At 37.5% G+C, this 19,788-nt stretch overlaps 1 protein-coding gene across 8 annotated transcripts in view; it reads left to right on the top strand.

Annotated features, from left to right (window-relative positions):
• The window catches only part of PTPRM (protein tyrosine phosphatase receptor type M), a 460,562-nt gene that overhangs the window by 252,079 nt on the left and 188,695 nt on the right, over positions 1–19,788 (top strand). For all 8 annotated transcript variants that reach the window (XM_031588942.2, XM_090137388.1, XM_090137384.1 and 5 more), the window contains exons 9-11: positions 564–673; positions 5,445–5,646; positions 9,225–9,327. In XM_031588942.2, the coding sequence (XP_031444802.1) occupies positions 564–673; positions 5,445–5,646; positions 9,225–9,327 (415 nt within the window). The remainder of the gene's footprint in view (positions 1–563; positions 674–5,444; positions 5,647–9,224; positions 9,328–19,788) is intronic.

Below are 19,788 nucleotides of genomic sequence, written 5' to 3'. Positions count from 1 at the left end.
TTCCTAGTTCAGTATGCTAAAGCTGTACCTTGTTATTTCAGTCTTTTTCCATTTTGTATCTTTCAGTACAGCAATGTCATTTATAAGTAGGCATGACTATTTTTATTTACAAGAATTTATCCCTGAGACATCATCTAGTTTCTTAGTCAATAAGTTGAATTATTTCTTTCTTCATCAATAGTGTTCTACTAGAAAAGTGCAATTCTCACTAACTCCTTTTTATACTGAAGTTGACACAAATTTCCTTAACAGCACTGTCTTGTAAAATAAATTATTCTCTGCTGAGTCTTTGCTTCTTTCTACCCTGGTCTCTGCTTCAGTCTTGGGGAAATAATTGTAGGTGTAATTTTCTAACATATTATATGTAGTTGAGGTGTTTAACTTAGGGAGATGGGGAAGAAATGATTATATATATATTTTATATATATATGTGTATATATATATATATGATATGTTTAACAAATTCCATGGAAGATGAACTATATCTCAACAATTGCTATTTTGTGTCTCAACAAAATGGATGAATTGCTTTTATATTTGTTTCTCCTTTTTTTATTCATTAGTTCCAAGTGCTGTACCACTTGAATCCATTCAAGGGAGTACCTTTGAAGAGAAGATTTTTCTTCAGTGGAGAGAGCCAGTGCAAACATATGGTGTGATTACTTTGTATGAGGTATCAAGCATTTGGTCATGTTTTTCCCTTCATGTATTGTATTGATTTTTGGAAGTGCATAATTAGTATGTAATTGAAAGAAAATATTTTTCCCAGTTCCTGTGAAATAAGTACTCATTTTGAAGATAGTAGCACTTACAAAGCAATAAAATCAAATGTGTAATATAGAAATGTATTACTGCAAATCCCAAGGTATTGAGTTATCATCTTGAAGAAAACTGCTATATTTAGAGCCATATGATATAGTATTCTATCTAGTAATGTGGAATTAATATTTAAGACTGAAAGACAGATCTTAGTAGATTATTTTTTTTAAGAGAAGGCATAATGCAGTGAAGACAGTCATCTTCACATTTAGGTGAGACTCATTACAGGAAACCTATTGTAATAGAAACAGGCAGGCATAATTTTTAAAAAATCTATGATTTTTAATGCAAATTCAACAAAATTATATGTTGTGGATGTCTAAAAATCGCTGCTTTTCCTCACATGGAACCTCTGCCTGAATACCTTTTAGAAAAATTGACAAAAGACTGCACAGATTAAGCTGTCAGACAGTAATCACTGTTAAGCCTCTTACCTGACCTAACTACAAAATTGGTATTGAAATGCTTTGTTTAAAAAAAAAAAAACAACACACCACCTAAATGAGATATGGTGTAAGAGAAAAGTTAAATTAAATGGTAACCTATTGATACTGTTTTGAAAACTGTTTTATTATAAAAGGATGAAATGTTACGAAAAAAGTATAGATTGATTTTTTTTTTTTTTAAATAAAACTAACTACTTTCCAGCTAGTTCAAAAATTGCCTATCTGCATGGATCTGAATGTTCTAGTAAATATGCTAATGTTTTTATTGTGGTTTGGCTTCAGATACATAGAAACACACATAGGCAAATCATCTGCTGATAAAAATGCATTCATGTCTTATTGTATTGCTGGACAAGTACATGCAGTGTATATTTGCAGCTCATTCTGAAATAAATCTTTATAACTTCATCAGCTGTAATGACAGTTGTACAGGTGTTATTAAGAGGTAGAAAAAAATAGGTTGGTCTGAGTTTCAAAGGTATTCAGGACAGCAAGTCTTTGAACACCAAAAGGAACCTAGCATTCCAACAGCAAAGAGAATGTTGAAAATATAATACTGGTATCTTCTGCTGTTTATCTTGCACTTCTCAAAGCAGGGTAGAGAGAGCTAAGTAATCATTTAAAGTAGAAACTTGATTTCATTAATTTCCAACTGAAAGGTATCAGCAAGACACGTACATCCAAACCAGTTTTTGTTCTAAATGCCAGCTTGGTCCAGTGAGGTGGCTGAACATGAGCAGGTTAGGAAGGCCAGTACCCAAGTAGAACTGCACTGGGCAAAGAGTGCAAAGAAGATCAAGAAAGGCTTATACATGTACATCAACCATAAGGAAAGACTCTCCCCTAGTGAGCAACACAGGTAGGCTGATAACAATGGGCAAGGGGAAGGCACAAATACTTCATTTTTTTGCCACAGTCTTCACTGACAACTGCTCTTAACATACCCTCAAGCAGTTGGGTCAGAAGTTGGGGACTGGGGAAGCAAAGTCTCTCCTACTGTAAGTGAGGATTAGGTTTGTGACCAGTTGAGGAACCTGAATGTTCATAAGTCTGTGTGTCCCAAGGAGATGCATCCCAGAGTCTTGAGGGAATTGGATGACACAGTCACCAGGCCACTCAATGATATTTGAAAAGTCATGGCAATCAGGTGAAGTCCCTGGTGAGTGGAAAAAAGGCAGTGTCTTGCCTGTTTTTAAGAAGGGTAGAAAGAACAATCCAGGGTACTACCAACTTGTTAGCCTCTTTTCTGTGCCAGGGAAGATCATAGAACAGATTCTTCTGAAAGCTGTGCTAGGGCACATGTAAGAGAGGGAGGTAATACAAGACAACTAGCATGGCTTCACCCAGGGTAAGTCCTATTTGACCAACCTAGTGGCCTTCTATGATGGCTTAACTGCATCAGTGGAAAAGAGAAGAGCCAATGGTATCATCTGAACTTCAGTTTGGCCTTTGACATGTGCACACATAACTTCCTTCTCTCTAGATTGGAAAGATATGGATTTGATGAGTATACCGTTCGATGGATGAGGAGCTGGTTACAAGATCATACCCAGGCAGTAGTGATCAGGGAATCAATGTCCAGATGAAGATCAGTAATGAGTGGTTTCTCTCAGGGGTCAGCACTGGGACTTTTATTTCTTTAATTTCTTCATCATTGACATCGGCAGTGAGATTGCGTGTGCCCTCAGCAAGTTTGTGGGTGGCACCAAACTGTGTGAGACTACACAGGCTCAAGCTGTGGGCCTGGGAGAATCTCATGAGGTTCAACAAAGTCTAGTGCAAAATATTGCACCTGAGTCATGGCAACCCCTGCTATCAATATAAGCTCAGGGACAAAAGGATTGAGCACAGCCCTGCCATAAAGGACTTGGAGGTGCTGGTTGATGGCAAGCTGGACATGAGCCACCAATGTACCCTGACGGCCCAAAAAGTCAACTGTGTGCTGGGCTGCACCAGAACAATCGTGGTCAGCAGGTCGAGGGAGGTGATTCGTCCGTCTACTCTGCACTGGAGAGATCACACCTGGAGTACTGCATCAAGATTTAGAGTCCTTAGTACAGGAGAGACGTGGACTTGTTGGAGCACATCTAAAGGAAGGCCACAAAAATGATCCAGGATGTGGAACACCTACCTACGAGGACGGTCTGAGAGAGCTGGGGCTGTTCAGTCTGGAGAAGAGAAGGCTGTGGATAGCAACCTTTCAGTACCTAAAGGGAAGCTATAAAGAAGAAGGGGACAGACTCATTAGCAGGGTATATGACAAGGGAAAATGGTTACAGGTGAAACAGGAGAGATTCAGACTGCATAAAAGAAAGATGATTTTTATGATAAGGATAGCAAGGCACTGGAACAGGTTGGCGAGAAAGGTGGTGGACGCCTCGTACTTGGAGACATTTGAGGTCAGGCTGAACCAAGCTCTGAGCAGCCTGACCTATCTGTAAGTGTCCCTGTTCATTATAGGGGAGTTGGACTAGATGCCCTTTAAAGGTCTCTTCCAACTCAATTGATTCTATGATTCTACGAGCACTCCCCAAGGAAGGATAGGGGACAGTTCAGCCTGGAGATAATAACAAATTGGAGAATCCCTTGAACTGAAAGGCCTCCAAAGGAGTGAGTCAGCCCAAGAGTTGCAGCAATGGGTGAATGCACCGTCCCATCACCTGTCACCTGTCACAGGGCAATACACAACCTGAGGTGAAGGGGTTGTAATGCCAAGGTAAAGCAAGCACAAGATTGCTGGGTATTTTAGCTGAGAGTTGAAGACATTCAGTTTGTCTGAGATGTAAACTTTACTCATACCTAAGAACGAGGCTGCCCTTTCCTAGGTGACCTCTTCATCTGGTGGCCATTTTTTAAAGAGTCATTCCAAAGACTGCAGCATGAGATGCTTTCTTTATGTGTTAGTATTTTAAGATGTGGGTAATGTAATTATGACTTTAAGCTCCTGAACAGTGAATTTACATTTACCAGAATGCTAACAAATACTGTAGAAACCACTGTAGACTTTGCTTATAAGTAGGAGTGAAACAAAGAAACAACGCAAGTTCATTTTACCCAGCCAAAACACCTTTTTTTATTGTCTTCTTCCTGAAGCCTGGAGGAACTTAATTATAGAATATTAGCTACTTACCTGTCCAGTCATTAATTGGTATACCAAGAAAAAAAAATTACAAAAATATAGTATGGCAATGTTTAAAGATGTGTAACGTCAACACTTACATGCTTTAAATATTTTTTTTGTGTTCATCTTCTTTATTAGAATTATGTGTAATAACATACTGTATAATAATTACAACAAAAAAGAATGTTAGTTATTACTTTGTTATATAAAGTGCTGGAATTCACATACGAATGAAACTTCGTAAGTAAAAAGGAGAAACTAATAATTTTTATTTTTTATTTTTCTTTTTTAAGTTCTCATTATGATATGTGGAAATTTGTAATTAGTATAAAAAATCTGGATCAAGTTTTGCTGTGAACTTGTATTAACATTTCTAATGGAAACTGAAAATACTGCTTGAGTCAAAAAAGGAACTGAGGATACAATATACATTTTGCATATATTACTGAGCGTTTTATCTCTCTTTTCCTCCAAAGGAGAATCTGACCTAGGTACAATATAATAACCTGAAAATTTCCAAATTAGCAATTACAATATCTAAGCTTCAGACTAAAATATAAGCTCTACCAGCTTTCTGAAAAATTTGCCTTAAGCTGCCCTTATCGTCTTCTAAGGATAATCTTATTCAGAGCAAAGTGTAATTGCAGTCAAATCAGTTAGAAGTAGGAGCCACCTCTTTCATTATTTGTTTATGTGCTTTTACTCTGTTGTTTTGTTTTTGTTATTGTTGCTAATCAAAACCAACTGTAAGATGGGTTCAAAAAATGTCATTGTTAAAGGCGGCATCTTAAAGGAATTAATGTAAGCCTGAATCCATCTTTTAGAGTTGTAATCTAGCTTGCCTCTAAGTCTCTGTATCTATAAAAGTAATAACTCATACCAGTTATGGCTGAGTTTCTGTGTCCCTTCATGGGATTCAGGATTTGAAGAGAATAAGAGAGTAAGATAGCTTATCATAAAATGTCTGACAGCACATACATCAGAAGGGTTTACTGGATAAAAATGCAATCTTTGTCCATCTGCTCAAGACAGTTTATAACTTTCTTATTCTTTTGCAGATCACCTACAAAGCAGTCAGTTCCTTTGACCCAGAAATAGATTTATCCAATCAAAGCGGACGAGTCTCAAAGCTAGGAAATGAAACGCACTATCTCTTTTTTGGACTGTATCCTGGCACTACCTACTCTTTTACCATCAGGGCCAGCACAGCTAAAGGCTTTGGACCTCCGATCACAAATCAATTCACCACTAAAATATCAGGTACTTATTGAAAGAATATCAGTATTTGCATTTAATGATGACATGGTTAATTTTTTTTTTTTTGTTACTTATCTCTTCTTTAGGAATTTATGAGCAGCAAATTGAAAGTAAAATAAGCCTTCATCCCTGAAGATGTCAAAATGACATACATTAGTGTACTTGAAAAACTTCCCAAATGTTTAAATAGCAGCTAGTAGTTTGAAATTCCTATTCATGGCTATAACTTACCACCCAAGATACCCAATGAATTATGTGCCTACAGTCAGTGCCAGCTACTGTTACAATGTTTAGCATAGGGTTTTTTGGACATGAGGATGAGGGCTCCATTCAGAGCTTATTCAGCCTCGACATGATTCTAAATTAGTACAGTAACAGTGCTGGAAAATCTCTTTAATGAGCCATGAACAATTTAGAGTAGAGCAGATACACTGTGTCCAGTGCTCAGTTAGAAAGCGCAGCTGACAGCCAGCCAGCATACATTCCTAACAGGCGTGTGAACCAAAGTGGGTATAAAACCGTATTAGACAAGAACATCAGGAGTTGTGGTTTTCAGATAAGAGCAGCATGACTCTGTCACCTTCTACACATCCGTGAACAATACTTTAAAGCCCTCCCAGAGGCAGAGGAATGCTTAATTTCTCCAATCGATGGGATGCAATACTATTAAATTCTAAAATCCTTATGGAAATCAATGGCAAAATGTTTTGCAAAGTTAAAATTTAAATCCCGTTACTCTTCACTTATGTATAGTCTTCTTGGGAACTAAACTGAGAGTTGGACCTTGATAATATTTACAGAAAATTGCCTTATCTATTTGTGTCAAATTTGCTTTCCAGAAAAGATAAGGAAAAGCATTTGGATACAAAATCTTCTTTCTTTTATATTCTCTTTCTGTATATTTTTCCCCGCATCAATCGTTTTCTGTCCTCACAAGTATTAATCAGAAATAAAGCTATTCCTTTTTATTATAGGAAAGGGCAGTTAATGCGAGGTGGAAATTATTGCTAATTGAGGTTACTAGAGGAAAAAAAAAAAAAGAGAGAGAAAAAAAGATTGGTAATTTTCAAGTTAGAAAATTATTTTTGGAAGAATGTCTGACAGTAATTAACGCTGATCTGTAAAGATGGGATCATTCTCCTTTTTCTCACATTGAGCACAATGTTTCTGTGTCAGAAATGAATTTCTAACATAGCAAGTCTTGATAGGACTTAGTATAATAGAATCAGGCCTTACTAGAATGAGGTAAGATGGAGGCTGCTGAAAATAGAGTGCTTTTGGGAATAGTGCTATGGCTTAAATTGTTCTTTTTTAAATTCGGTTTGTTACCAACAAAAACTCATTTGTCTGAGTGGACATTAAATGCTTTGAAATGAGACAAAGCTCCAAAGAGCCATCTGGTGAGGTTTTGCAAGCCGTCTTCTCTGCATCCAACTCTTTTAGTATTTCATCTTAGTTACTGTGCTAACGGAATGTTTAAATTTGTCCTGAGGTCAAAGCCAATCTCTTGGTGTATTTATGTAAAATACAAGCAGAATACATTTCATAGCATCATAGAAGAACTACAACTGAAATTTTAGCTGTTGAGTATGGTACCATTTTTTGCAGTGCTATTGGCCTGTGGTCTTACCTGTAAGGCTTTGAGGCTCTTGATGTGTCTATATTGTGAAGAGATGTAAAATGAAAGTGCTGAATGTTTATAAAAAAAAGGTTTCACAGTACATTTTAGAACAGATGACGTGGCAACTATGCATTCTGACCAATTTTTAAACAGATCTTGCATGTTAATTTCTCTGACTCTAGACTGCATTTTCATAGCCTTGATTTTCTGTCCTAAGTTGATGAGTAGTACTATACTGTACTGTAAATAGTTGCCGTGTTTCATTCTACAGTTGTGTGATTGGCATTGATGGATGAAGTGATTTGTATGTAAATATGCACTACTAAAAGAGAGCTAGTAGCCGTGCCTGCTATCAAAATTGATGGGCATGTCGTATTAGAAGACTCTGTTTTCTGTTGCATGTAACTTTGTGAAAAGTCAGCTGGGCAGGCTGAATTTTTCTGTGCTGCCTTTTTTACCCAGAAGAATTTCATCCATTTCAGGAAGATAAGCTGCTTCTTTATTTGTGGGCAGTGTGGGGGCGTAAGAATCCTTATCTAGATAGAACAAAAGGGGAAAAATAGATAATGCCCAGGTATCTGTGGAGAGAAGATAAAGTAGCCAGGTTCAAAGGTAAGAGTGGGAGAACCATAGCTCGTAGCCTGGGCAGGATTACAGTTTTGGCGGAGAAAGACTGAACTTAATAAACATTGCTTGTAGGGATCTAAGAGTCACAACTCAGTAAGACTACAGGACTTGTTAAGATGCATGCAGGAGACCAAAGGCAAGAAATGACACTGATAGTGTTTCAGAAATGTTTACACAGCTTTCAAATTCACACTTACTCTGTGATTCCCTCATTTTTGGGATAGCCAACTTGAGAATGGGGCATGATTTGGATAAATCCTAGATGTACAAAACTGAAATCAGTGAAAACTGATTTCAGGGGGCTGGAACTAGGTGATTTCAAGGTCCCTTGTTATTCAATGAGACTGTCTGCATGTAGAGCACACTGTACTTTGAATAACTTCTTCAGTGTGGTACGCAAAGTGTCCAGCATCTGAAATATTAAGCTAAATGAATTCAGATGCTAAATAAGTCTCCAACAATGAGGATAATTAGCTGTTGGAAGAACTTAGAACTAAAGAAAAGATCTTCACCACCCCAAAAAAAATGTATTTTCTGTTATAAGCTGGAATTAGTTTGGGGAAGTTCATTGTCTTGCATCATTCCTGTGGTCAGTAAAGTTCACTGCAATGATCGCTGTTTGCTTCTGTAGCCTTTTAAGTCTATAGAAGTGTATCATCGTTAATAGCTGGACAATAAGTATACGATAGACTGCTAAACAAACAATTAACTGAGCAGGCTTCCATTCATTATAGTGGTAAAAACACAAGTAGGCAAGAGCATTGAAAAAAAGCAACAGCAGTAGAAGGCTGTATCTGAGGAATCATTTGTAATTTGTAATTGCTTAATGGAGACACAGTTTGCAGAAGTGCCATTGAGTGTGGCTTCAAACTATGATAAGCTCTCATGATGATAATCTTGTTTCATTATCATGAATGATATCTGTGGTGGACTGTAGGCCCATGACAGCCACAGCACAAATGACAAGATCCAGAAGCATATCCAACTACTGCTGACACATTGAGAAAGCTGAACTCACAGTTTCAAAAAATAAAAAATAAAGTCACTTTTGCATATGCGTTTGTAGATGCTCTTCATTCACTTCCAACTAATGTACTCTCAGTAGTTTCTGAAAACTTAGCTGTATTAGGAGCTGTTGGCCCTAGTAATTTTTACTGAATTTACTTAAAAATTGTCTAATACTTGTACTGTAACTGAAAGCATATTAGAGCTTTATACAGTCTTTATATTGGTAGAAGTTTTTAGGATTACATATTCAAATAAAGATATGGCTCCTGAAAGAAGAAATACAGGAATAATGATTATTTTTGCTTCTTTTCCTTTCTTATCCTAGCACCCTCTATGCCACCATATGAACTCGAGACACCTTTGAATCAAACTGACAGCACTGTGACAGTCCTACTGAAACCTGCACAGAGCAGAGGCGCTCCTGTCAGGTACTGGGGGAAAAGGATTTACAAAATTAAAATCAAATTGATTAATTTCTTGAACATGTTTTCTGGGGATTTTCTACGCAGCAGTCAGTGTCTAAATTCATGTCTGTATTAGCTCTAATTAAATTAAATAACTGAAGAAAATGGAAGTGCTTTGATGTTGAGTGTTTGTGTATTGTTTAAAGGATTTGATCCAGATGCAAGTGGCTTGTTCTTTGAAGATAAGGAACAAAGCCATAGTTCTGTTGTGTGGGTGGCTTCTTTAAGGTAATTGCTTACTGCAGTGTTAGAAGTTCAAGGGCATGTCACATTTTCTGTGCTGAGCTACTGTCTATGATATTCTCTTTTCTTGTTTACTTCACAAATATAAGATAATCAGTTCTTAGTAAGTTAACCACTTTTCAAAATATGTCTTGTACCATCCGTGAAGTATTTACATTTACTTGGCCGTGAGAGAAGTACGGAAAAAAACTGAAAAACCATAGCTTCAGTTCTTTAATGTTATATATTTCATCTTAATGAATTTCCAGTTTGCTGTGGTTTATTTCATATTTCACATGTTACCATGTAACTCGTGCACCTGTTGTGATAAAAGATGCCTGCTTTTCAGTGAAGAAAACAGAGGAATGATTATATTATTTTGAATCATAACCAGTAATGAGCTCAATATTCTGAACAGAGGAAAATATAGATGAGATAAATACAGGCTTCTCAGAGGTTGAAGATGTTTCTCCTTTATACATAAATTATTATTTTTTTAGGAGGTGGTGTTTTCAGAATATTTAATTTTTATTTTGCAGCATTCACTGCTGTATTAGATATGTTTCTACGGGTGGATGGATAAATTTAGGAAATTCTCATTCAGACGACTTAAAAAAAAAAAAGTAGCAGTTTTGGTAAGTCTGAACAAGCTGAGAAGAAATCAGAAAGCAATTAAAGCAGATACAGTGGAACTAATCTAGTAGATTTTATGTTTGTGTTACTTCATGCTATAAAGCTGTAGCGTAGTCCTTCTGAATTCAAGCATCTGAATCAAAATAATAATATTTGGACTTATTTTTGTTTAAACACAAACATATTAGGCCTTAAAAAAAAAAGTTTAATTCCTTCTAGCTGCACTGTGAACTGAAGATTATTAATTCCTATAGCAGTGGAGATGCATCAGCAGCTTTGCTGGCAATAAAAGGAAGCTAGTTAGGAGATTAAGTACACCAAATGAGTGGAAGAGTGGTGAGAAAGCGGGAGATATTTAAAGTAACATGCAGCTATAGAACTGACAAAAACGGATGAACACATGGTAGCAAATTTACAGAGGTCCTTTCAGCAGGTCTAAAGACTGCTGCCTACAAACTCTTAATGTAAATACGTTGTGAAACAGAAAGTGAAAATTAAAGTAAGAATTTCTCAATACATTTTATTGCATTTTATTTTACATTACACTCTGAATTATGTCATGGCATAGCTTGCAGAGTGCATTCTGCATATGGATGTTATCATCTTAATCTGTATTCATTGGGTGTTAGAAGTTTAGTCATACTTCTTTTATGTTCATCACTAAGAATGATGCCTTGTGTATTGATCCTCTTACAAGCACCAGCTTGGTTAATGCAGGTTTTTGAAACTACACTAAACTTGCAGTATAAATTATTGCTGTTGTTGTATTGATCAGCACATCAGCCATGTCACAGAAGATTCTGTAATTCCTGAAATGGATAAGGAGATGACAAGTTCTCCCATTCAAGGCAATCAAGCTAATACCTGAGGTCGCTTAGAATTCCAAATTTTTTTCTGCAATAAAATTCTTCTTCTCTAATCAAATATGAAAAATCCTGCTATCTCCTGATTTATTTAGAATCCCCTCACAACCACCATGACATAAAACGGGAGAAAGGGCATGTTGATTATTTAAATGTTGCTTCAAAAAGCAGACTTTCTAGACATGTTATGGAAGCTCTGTTTACAATGATAAAATACACATTAATCATGAAGGCCAAATGGCATTCCAGGTTGTTTTAGAATTTGTACAACTGGACATGATTAAAATCTATTTTGTCAGAGTTTTAATACAACAAATACTGCTCAGTTTGTCTGCGATTTCAGGTTTTATGGCTGTTGCTGTGTTTACTTCTAGAAGATTATTTTGGAATTATGTATGTTTAAAGCAGTAGTGCATTCAGTAATGATGAATATATGTACTTAACAGTTGGCTAAGCTATTCAGATTTCTAGATGATTGTCATTTGTGAGGCTTTTTTTTTAATTTAAGATGATGGAAATTGTGTAATAACTGTGTTACTGCGGACATTCTTTTTTTTTTTTTTCAAAGATGTGTATGAGTCAGTAAAGTTCTAGAGAGTTTGCTTTAAAAGTATACAAGAAAATATTTCATATTTCCTATTTAATATATTTTATATTATATCTTTCCTATTTTATAAGGACTATTCAACCTATGTTGAGGCACTCACTTTTCCAAGAACTTACTCTCTCAAGACAGTATTATTTTTGCATTTCACTTCTTCAGTGCAAGTTAATCTAAAGTTTAAAGATTGTGGAGCCAAATTATCTGCGGGTACATAGATAGGTCAGTTCCAGTTACTTCAGCAAAGGAATGCTTGTTTATTGCAAAGGTCTGGCTTGTACACAGGAATGAAAAATGCAGTGCTCGATGACTGCATACATTTAGTGTTATTTATGTATTCATCTGTTAGAAAGAGCTTTAGATTGTTTGCTGCATTACATAATAAAAGGTTCTTGTGACCTTCTCTGGAAAAGTTTTCCTGCAAGCTTTTAGCAGCAACAGAAGCAAGTTTTCTTTTGTCACATAGATTTCCATTCAGTCTTGCTATGATAAAGGTTGAGTGTTTCCACTTCTTTTATCTGACTGGCATAATCAGCAAAATGCTGTCACCTCAGCACCCTCCTCATGATACTCAGTGTCACATCCTCAAAAAGCCAAAGTATAAGCATCCCAAAGATTTTGTCCCAGATAACCCCAGAAACACCTGGTGACAGCAAGGCCTGTAGGAACAACACACTCAGGGAAGGAGCAAGAATGGTAAGAAGCAAGGCGAGACCATCCATGCTCTGTTCTGCCTTCTGCTCTGTGGGTGATTTTGTGGTTAGGGGAATGACCTTTCTTATCTTGCAATGCCGAGCTTCTCCAGGCTGGACTTGCCCCATGAAACTCTTCTAATCAGATAATGAAATATAAAGAAATAAAGAATTTCAATTTAGCCGTTCTTTCTGCTCTTATGGACACCACAAACAGCTGATACCTTCCTCTTTCATCCTGAAGAGAAGAGGGCCAAGAACAGCCAATTGTATCAGCTAACTTTATCCTGAATGCAGTACTTACATTTTGTATGCCAGAATGCCTTCTGTCCTGAGTATGTGGGAGAAGTCCTGAAGATCCTAGGACTGTAAAGCCAGACAAGATGAAGGAGAGAGACAGAACTGCAGCAATTACCAAGAGGTGTAGTTAAAAAGAACCTTGAAGAAAACAGTCAGAAAGAAACCACACAGAGATGAACCAAACTGCACGGGCTGGGAGTGTGTGAGAGTGAAGGCAGCCTTTGTATTCTTCATTCATCTACTTTATCAACCAACTTCTTCAACACACAAGTTGCTTGACCTAAAAAAGGAACAGCTCTTACTGGGAAAATGAGTTAAACATCTTTTTATCCAAAGAACCTGATTTTGAAACTTCTTTCTTTTATTCCCTCTTTCCTGAAGAAGTAATTTATGTTATGTTTCAACCTAAAAGACTTTATTCAGTTAGTAGGGATTTTGAAATGCAGCTGAAAACTGCTGTAGACATTTCAAAATACATGTTATTTAAAGCAGTAAGAACTCCTTTCTTTTACTTTGTTGGGTAAAATAAACACTTCATGATGTGTTCAGATTGTCTAAATTCCACAGAGGTTTATGTTTCTTACTGATCTAATCCAGACCTTTGGAGAGACCCTGTAAATACCAGGTTCATTGTCGTATCTGGAATTCAGGCAATTTGCACACAGTCCATGGGATAGAAGCAGCAAGATTCCTCTTAAGTTTCATAGTGTGAAATTTAGAACATGCTACACTGTTAAGACACTTCAGTAGGAAGAAATGGAATCATCTGAAGCCTGAGAGAAAGTCTCCCAGAAATCGTCTTTAGAGAAAGAAAGTCTAACAGATAGCCTTCCAGAGAAGCCACTAACTGCCTTGAAGTGACCATGGGCATTCACATTGTTGTGAGTAGATGGCAGGCACAGGACTGGGCCTCAAATGCATGATCCACTTTTCAGAAAAGAGGTACTGCTATCTCAGTCTGAATTTTTTTGATACGTGGAAAAGAGTCAATTCATGTATTACGGAGACAAGCAGCAGTATGATTATAAATTCAGAATAAGTGAACAAATGAGCTTTGAAATGGGAAGAATGCTGATTTGCACAATAAGAGACATAACGCTCTGTGTGGGCAAAAATACAGCAACAGTGCATGCAAATAAAAGCAGTGTAAAATCTGTATTTTTAGCTATGACCTCTCACAGTTCCTACCAAGCATGTTATATAATGTAAACATGTTTTTGTAATTTCCTGCTATTCCAGTGACATGACATGAGTAGTAACACAGTAATGAGAAAAAAGAAAATCTCATGTAGATGTAGCTAAGAAGAAAAATATCAGATGTATTTAATGGGAGAGATTTGGAAAGCTTCCCAAGAAACTGAAAAGTAAACTTTGACCTTTCAGGATCGTACTGATAAAACATTCTAGGTGATATTTGTTGGATTTAAGGTAAAGAAATAGTTATGTTGCAGTAATGTTTCTATATGTGTTCAAGGAACATTACTAACTCACTAGTGTTCTGAAATACCATGTTGAAAATACAGCCTTTTGAAATACTATTAGACCACAAAGCCTAAGGAGCACGAAGGGAACTTTCTGTTCTTTTATTTGCTTGTCACAGGCATCATTTCTATATTTTAAGGATCTGTAAATACAAGGAGTTGAATTGTATGCTATAGGGTCAGCTCCTGACTGCAAACTGTATTTCCAAATCATAGTTTTACAACCTGTAAGCCAGCGAGCCAACTTCTTTCAGGATGTCTGTGATACAGAAGGGATGGGGTTTTATTGGTGCCCATAATTATCACTTATTTATAGCAACAAGTATAATTATTTACAGCAGAAGGGTCAATTTTGGTTTCATTGAGGGTACAGTACAATAATTGCTTATGCTGTATAAATGCTGTAACTCTTTTTTGTTATGTAGTAGAACTTGTCCTTGGATTTTAACTCTGATTTGAGTTAGAATTTATGGTGTTTGTTGCCTAGGTGTGTGCAGTGTGGCTTCACATGTCCTGCTGACAAATCCAGAAATTTCCTCAAGCTTTTTACTGTGATGTAAATCCAGCATTGATTCTTGTGTCACTGTGAACCCAGCACAGTGTCATTTAGCATTGCAATTAATAGAAACTAAAACAAAATAAAATAAATAAGGCATGCTAGCTGAAGCAATTCCAGAATAAAAGAGAAAAAAAAAATCATATCTATGAAGAGATTTTTTTCAGTTTCATCACTAACCAGTACCTTCTTAAGGGCTTGGATATAAATTGATGACTGAAAAATCAGCAGCACTGTTATGATGCTGTGCTCAGAACCATAGAATCACTAGGGTTGGAAAAGACCTCCAAGATCTGAAGAACTTGAGGCCATTCCCTCTAGTCATACCTCTAGTTACACAAGAGAAGCAGATGACTCCCACCTTGCCATAAAGGTTGTATGGCTTTTTTAATTTTTATTTTGATGTTCAATTTTCATACTGGCCTTAACTAGGAGATTGTCTGTCTAATTCCTAATAATCGTACAATCATAGAATGGTTTGGGTTGGAAGGGAACTTTAAGATGACCTCCCTCTAGACCAGGTTGCTCAAAGCCCTATCCATCCTGGCCTTGAGTGCTTCCAGGAAGGGGATATCCACAACCTCCGTGAACAACCTGTTCCAGAGTCCATACTGTGCCTCACAGTAAAGACTTTCTTCCTAATATCTAGTCTAAATCTACCTTCTTTCAGTTTAAAGCCATTTCCCCTCGTCCTGTCGCTACATGCCCTTATGAAAGGTCCCTTCCCAGCTTTTCTGTAGGCCCCTTTCAGGTTCTGGAAGGCCACTCTAATGTCCCCCCCGAGCCTTCTCCAGCTCTTTCAGTCGGTCCTCACAGGGGAGGTGCTTCAGCCCTTTGATCATCTTCATGGCCATCTTCTGGACCCAGTCCAACAGCTCAGTGTCCTTGTGTTGGGGGCTTCAGAACTGGACACAGTAAAATGATACTCTGTGTTGCTTAACTCTCATTCTGACAACATGGCAATCCAGTTCAGCTAGACTGTTCTCCACTGACATCCTGTGGACCATTGGGTTTTTCCAGTCTCCCTGATGAGAGCTGAAGTCCAGTAGCAGTTCAGTTTGTGAATAAAAAACTCTTGGAACTCATACCATGTTTCACTAGCTCTGGAATGCCAACTCCAGTCAGAATCAATAAAGCATGTTGTTATAAAATCTGCTTATTAAAATGAATGGCTCAGTCACTAAGTGCACACAGAACAAAATAGTGTTACTTTTCCATGACCACTTTCCAAGGAACATCTACTCAGACATTCAAGGGCCATATTTAGCCTGCTTTAGTTCAGACCTTAAACTTGCCTATTTCCTTTTGAATTTTGGATGCTCTGTACCATTTTCTAGCATTGAGGCTAACTGTCTGAAAACTTTCTTTGTTCAGCTCCCAGACAGAAAGACCATCTTCAGACTGACAGTTTGGTATAGACCTTGATCCATGTCCATTAACTTTGAGGAGAGCAGTAACTGGCTGATGCTAAAGCCCTGCTTGGGGGCCTTTCAAACCATTTAAACAAGAGTATGGTGTACCGTTGGTTTACTTAATATCCTGATTTGCTTAATATCCTGATACAGCCTACATGGATTTTAGGCAGTTCAGTCTTAGCAAATCAGTGAGCCTGTTGTCAGCTATTACTGTGTTCTCAGTAAAACAGTAGAACTGTAGAATTGTTAAGATTGGAAAAGATCTCTAAGATCATCTAGCCCAGCCACCAAACTGGGAGCACAAAGTTCCTGAAGCAGCCAACAGACCCAATTTTAGGATTTACTCCTTTCTCCCAGGATTTTTAATATGTTGGTCTGATGGTCATTGAATAAAAACAGAAATAATTGTCAGAATTAAGATAAACTCCATTTTATCAGACAGATTCCTTCATTAATGCTCTCCTGCTATTCTTGCACTTCTGTCTGCACACAGGCCAATCTCAGTAGAAGGGCATAATAACCTTGTTTGGGTGGTTTGGGGGTGGGAGTGAAATGCTGAAAGACTCTCAATACTCTGATCTCTAGCTTGTGAGAACATTGCTCAGACCATTAGGTTATTCTTAAAAAAAGCGGGCATGACTGAGTTCCAGCACAGAACCAACAAAGTGGTGTTGTTATGTATTTACTTACGTGTTGTCTTTTATTTACTGAACTACACCAGGGACTTGGTTTTGCTTTACTGTGAGCTGTGGAATGACTGAAGATGGAATCTCTTCAGTGTAGCTGCATTTCCTTTAGTGATTGCTGAACATGATTGTTTGAGTCTGTACTTTCTGGAGACATTTCAAATTAATTTTTTGGAGATGGGTATCATGGTAACCATGTGGTATTTTTGTGTGTGTTTGCAGCCCCAGTGCTGAGTAAACCATTCAGAATTCCTGTAATGCTGTGGTGCACTTTTAGCAATTGTTCAACTGTTTAACTAAACAAGCACTCAGGTCAGTCTTGCAGGTTGTATTGGAAGTTCCTTGGTCCCTTTGGATATTGGAGCCTTGATGATATGCATCAGTCTTTCCGTGCTTTATCGCAGAACCATCTGTCATGGTTCTTGATATCAGGTTGCTTTTCTTCTGGAAGTGTTTAACTGTGTATTTTTTATGTGTCTTACAAGTGCTCCAAACCAGTGACCATGATGGAAGTATATGCTCATTGTGCTATATAGCAAAGGGCTGAACTATCAACCAGAGGTGACACAATAACATGCTGCTTGTTTTGTTTATACATGCCACCTATAAATATAGCATATTGTAGACCAATTGGCAGTAAAAGTAGATCCTGCAGCTTTGAATTGAAATGCTTTACGGAGAAAAGTGAATAGCCTTCAGGATTCATCTACTGCAAATGGGATGAAATGCAAAGTTTTGCATTTGTGAGCTAATAACAACCATATATTCTGCAAGATGGAGGCTCACTTTTGGAAATGACAGGAGAAAAAAAAAAGGTATTAATAGCTTGTGGTATGACTGTGAGTCATCAAAATGGCATGGCTGTGAAATTGGCAAATACACTGCACACAGCAGGTGGATTCCCTGCAAAGGTGACAATCTATAAATGCCATTATAGAAGACACTGAAAGGCCCTCATAAACTGCTATGTATTTCTCTGATCTAAAATACTGTTTGTTAATAGTACCACAGCAAAGAGTGTTATGGCATGAATGATCAGGGAACTGGCAAACTTGTGTTACATGTGGAGTGATTGAGAGAGCTGGACTTGTTTTGGCCAGCCAGGTAACATGAAAAGAAGATGTGGCTGTTTTCCAAATCATATTAGAGGAATAAACTTCAGAAAGAGTAAAGAACAATTTCAGTTAAGAGAACACATGAATGAACATGTAAATGGATCAAATTTAAAGCCATGGTAATCTGACGCTCTGGAACAGGTATAGACATAAATGTCAGGAAGGTGATGCTAGATACCTTTAAAGAAATGATTATATGATTCAGTGTTTTGTGAAAGACAGCCATGTGGCACTGTCATGCCAAAAGTCCCTTTTCATTTTTCTCTACTTGCCATCCCCGAATAGGGCACAGGCTTTATTAAGAGAGTCACACAGAGACCAGAGCTATCTTCATCAGAGGGCTGTAAGTCAGGTTTTTTATATAATTCAGGTTACAACACAGAAGTAACCTATACCATTTAAACTGACTTTTCCATAGGTTCTCTTACAGTGGTGCATCTTCATACTCAGTTGACCTTAGGATATTTTTCATCTGGTATTGTTTTTTGTGAGGAAATTTGTATGAGCCCTTTATTCGCTAGCAAACACTAAAAGACTGCATTAGAAAAGGTTCTGTTACTGATACATAAGTGCTTCAGAATTTACAGGACAAAGCAATTGGAAGGATTTCCTAACTCTTGGTATAAATTGTATTTGATTGAACTGTTCTGTAAGGTTTTTTTTTTTTTTAGATATTAAGTAGTATTAAAGAAGACAAAAGAATAAAGAGGAATGCAACATGGAAAGGGGAAGAAAAGCTATCAAAGTGCTTGGAATGGAACAGCCATTTCCCATACTAGATGGTGAAAGATTATTCATTTCCCTAAACATTATCATGACAGCGTTCTTTCTGCTACAGTGTTCATTTAAGCAGGAAAGGAAATCACTGGCATTTGCAACAAGCATCATGACTTTAAAGCATTGCTAAGTAAAAGCTAATCTGCTCAACTGGATTACATTAAATGACATGGAAAACAAAGTCACTTACTGGGCTGTACAACTGAAAGCAGCAACTGTTCAGTCAGCAGCAATATAAATGCCTCAGCCTAAAACAGTCTCAGAGAAGAATAGGCTAGATGTCTGAGGCATTATAAAAATGTTGAATCTGGGGAGAAATTGCCATGGGGAAAGAAGATGAGGGCAAATGACTTGTGTTCTCACATCTAGATCGGGAGCGGTTTTCAAGATTAGTCTCATGAGGCTGTAGAAGCACAGGGCCAGAATCATCTGTATTTAACAGCTGTTCTAAGCTTAAACTGTGCAGAATCTTTTATCTATGGCCAAATTTCCTGTGAGAAGAGCTGTACAGTGTCATGCTGCCAGGGCTTCTATGCTGCCTAATGCTACCAGAATCAATCCCAGTGCAGGAAGGAGTTACACCTTCACTGACAGAAGAAAAGGTCGACCATGTATTTGTCCACACAAGTCTGGGGACAATGCCACAAAAGCTAACTGGTTTTCACTATCTGCCTGCACCATTCTGCACTGCTGATTAAAGCACCCTGCAGAGCCTTTCTGTAGAGAAGAAAGGATGAAAATCAACACAGACAGTAATCTCCATTCCCAAATTGCTGGACCAGGACCCGCTGCATTAAAGTTGTGTAAAGAGATGATAGCATTGAGAGAAGAGAATTCTGTTGTGGTTATTTTTGTTATGGTCCTGCTCTCCCACAGCAGAGTTGGCAAGAGGAAATGTTTCTATGCCTGAGGTTGCCTAAATGATACCTCTGGGCTTTTGAGATGCAGCTTGAAACATATGCATATGTTGCTTTCTACCGAGTCTCCTGTGAAAGCATAGCATCTGGGAGAAGGAGAGAATGGACAAATGAGACATCTTAAACCACCGCAGCAAAGCTATTTGAGCCAGTCGCTCAGCGCTCCA

Source organism: Phasianus colchicus, chromosome 3 (genome assembly GCF_987193195.1).
Source record: "Phasianus colchicus chromosome 3, bPhaCol1.hap1.1, whole genome shotgun sequence".
Taxonomy (NCBI): Eukaryota; Metazoa; Chordata; class Aves; order Galliformes; family Phasianidae; genus Phasianus; species Phasianus colchicus.
Note: the sequence above shows the minus strand (reverse complement) of the source record. Positions and strands in the feature narration are given on the sequence as shown.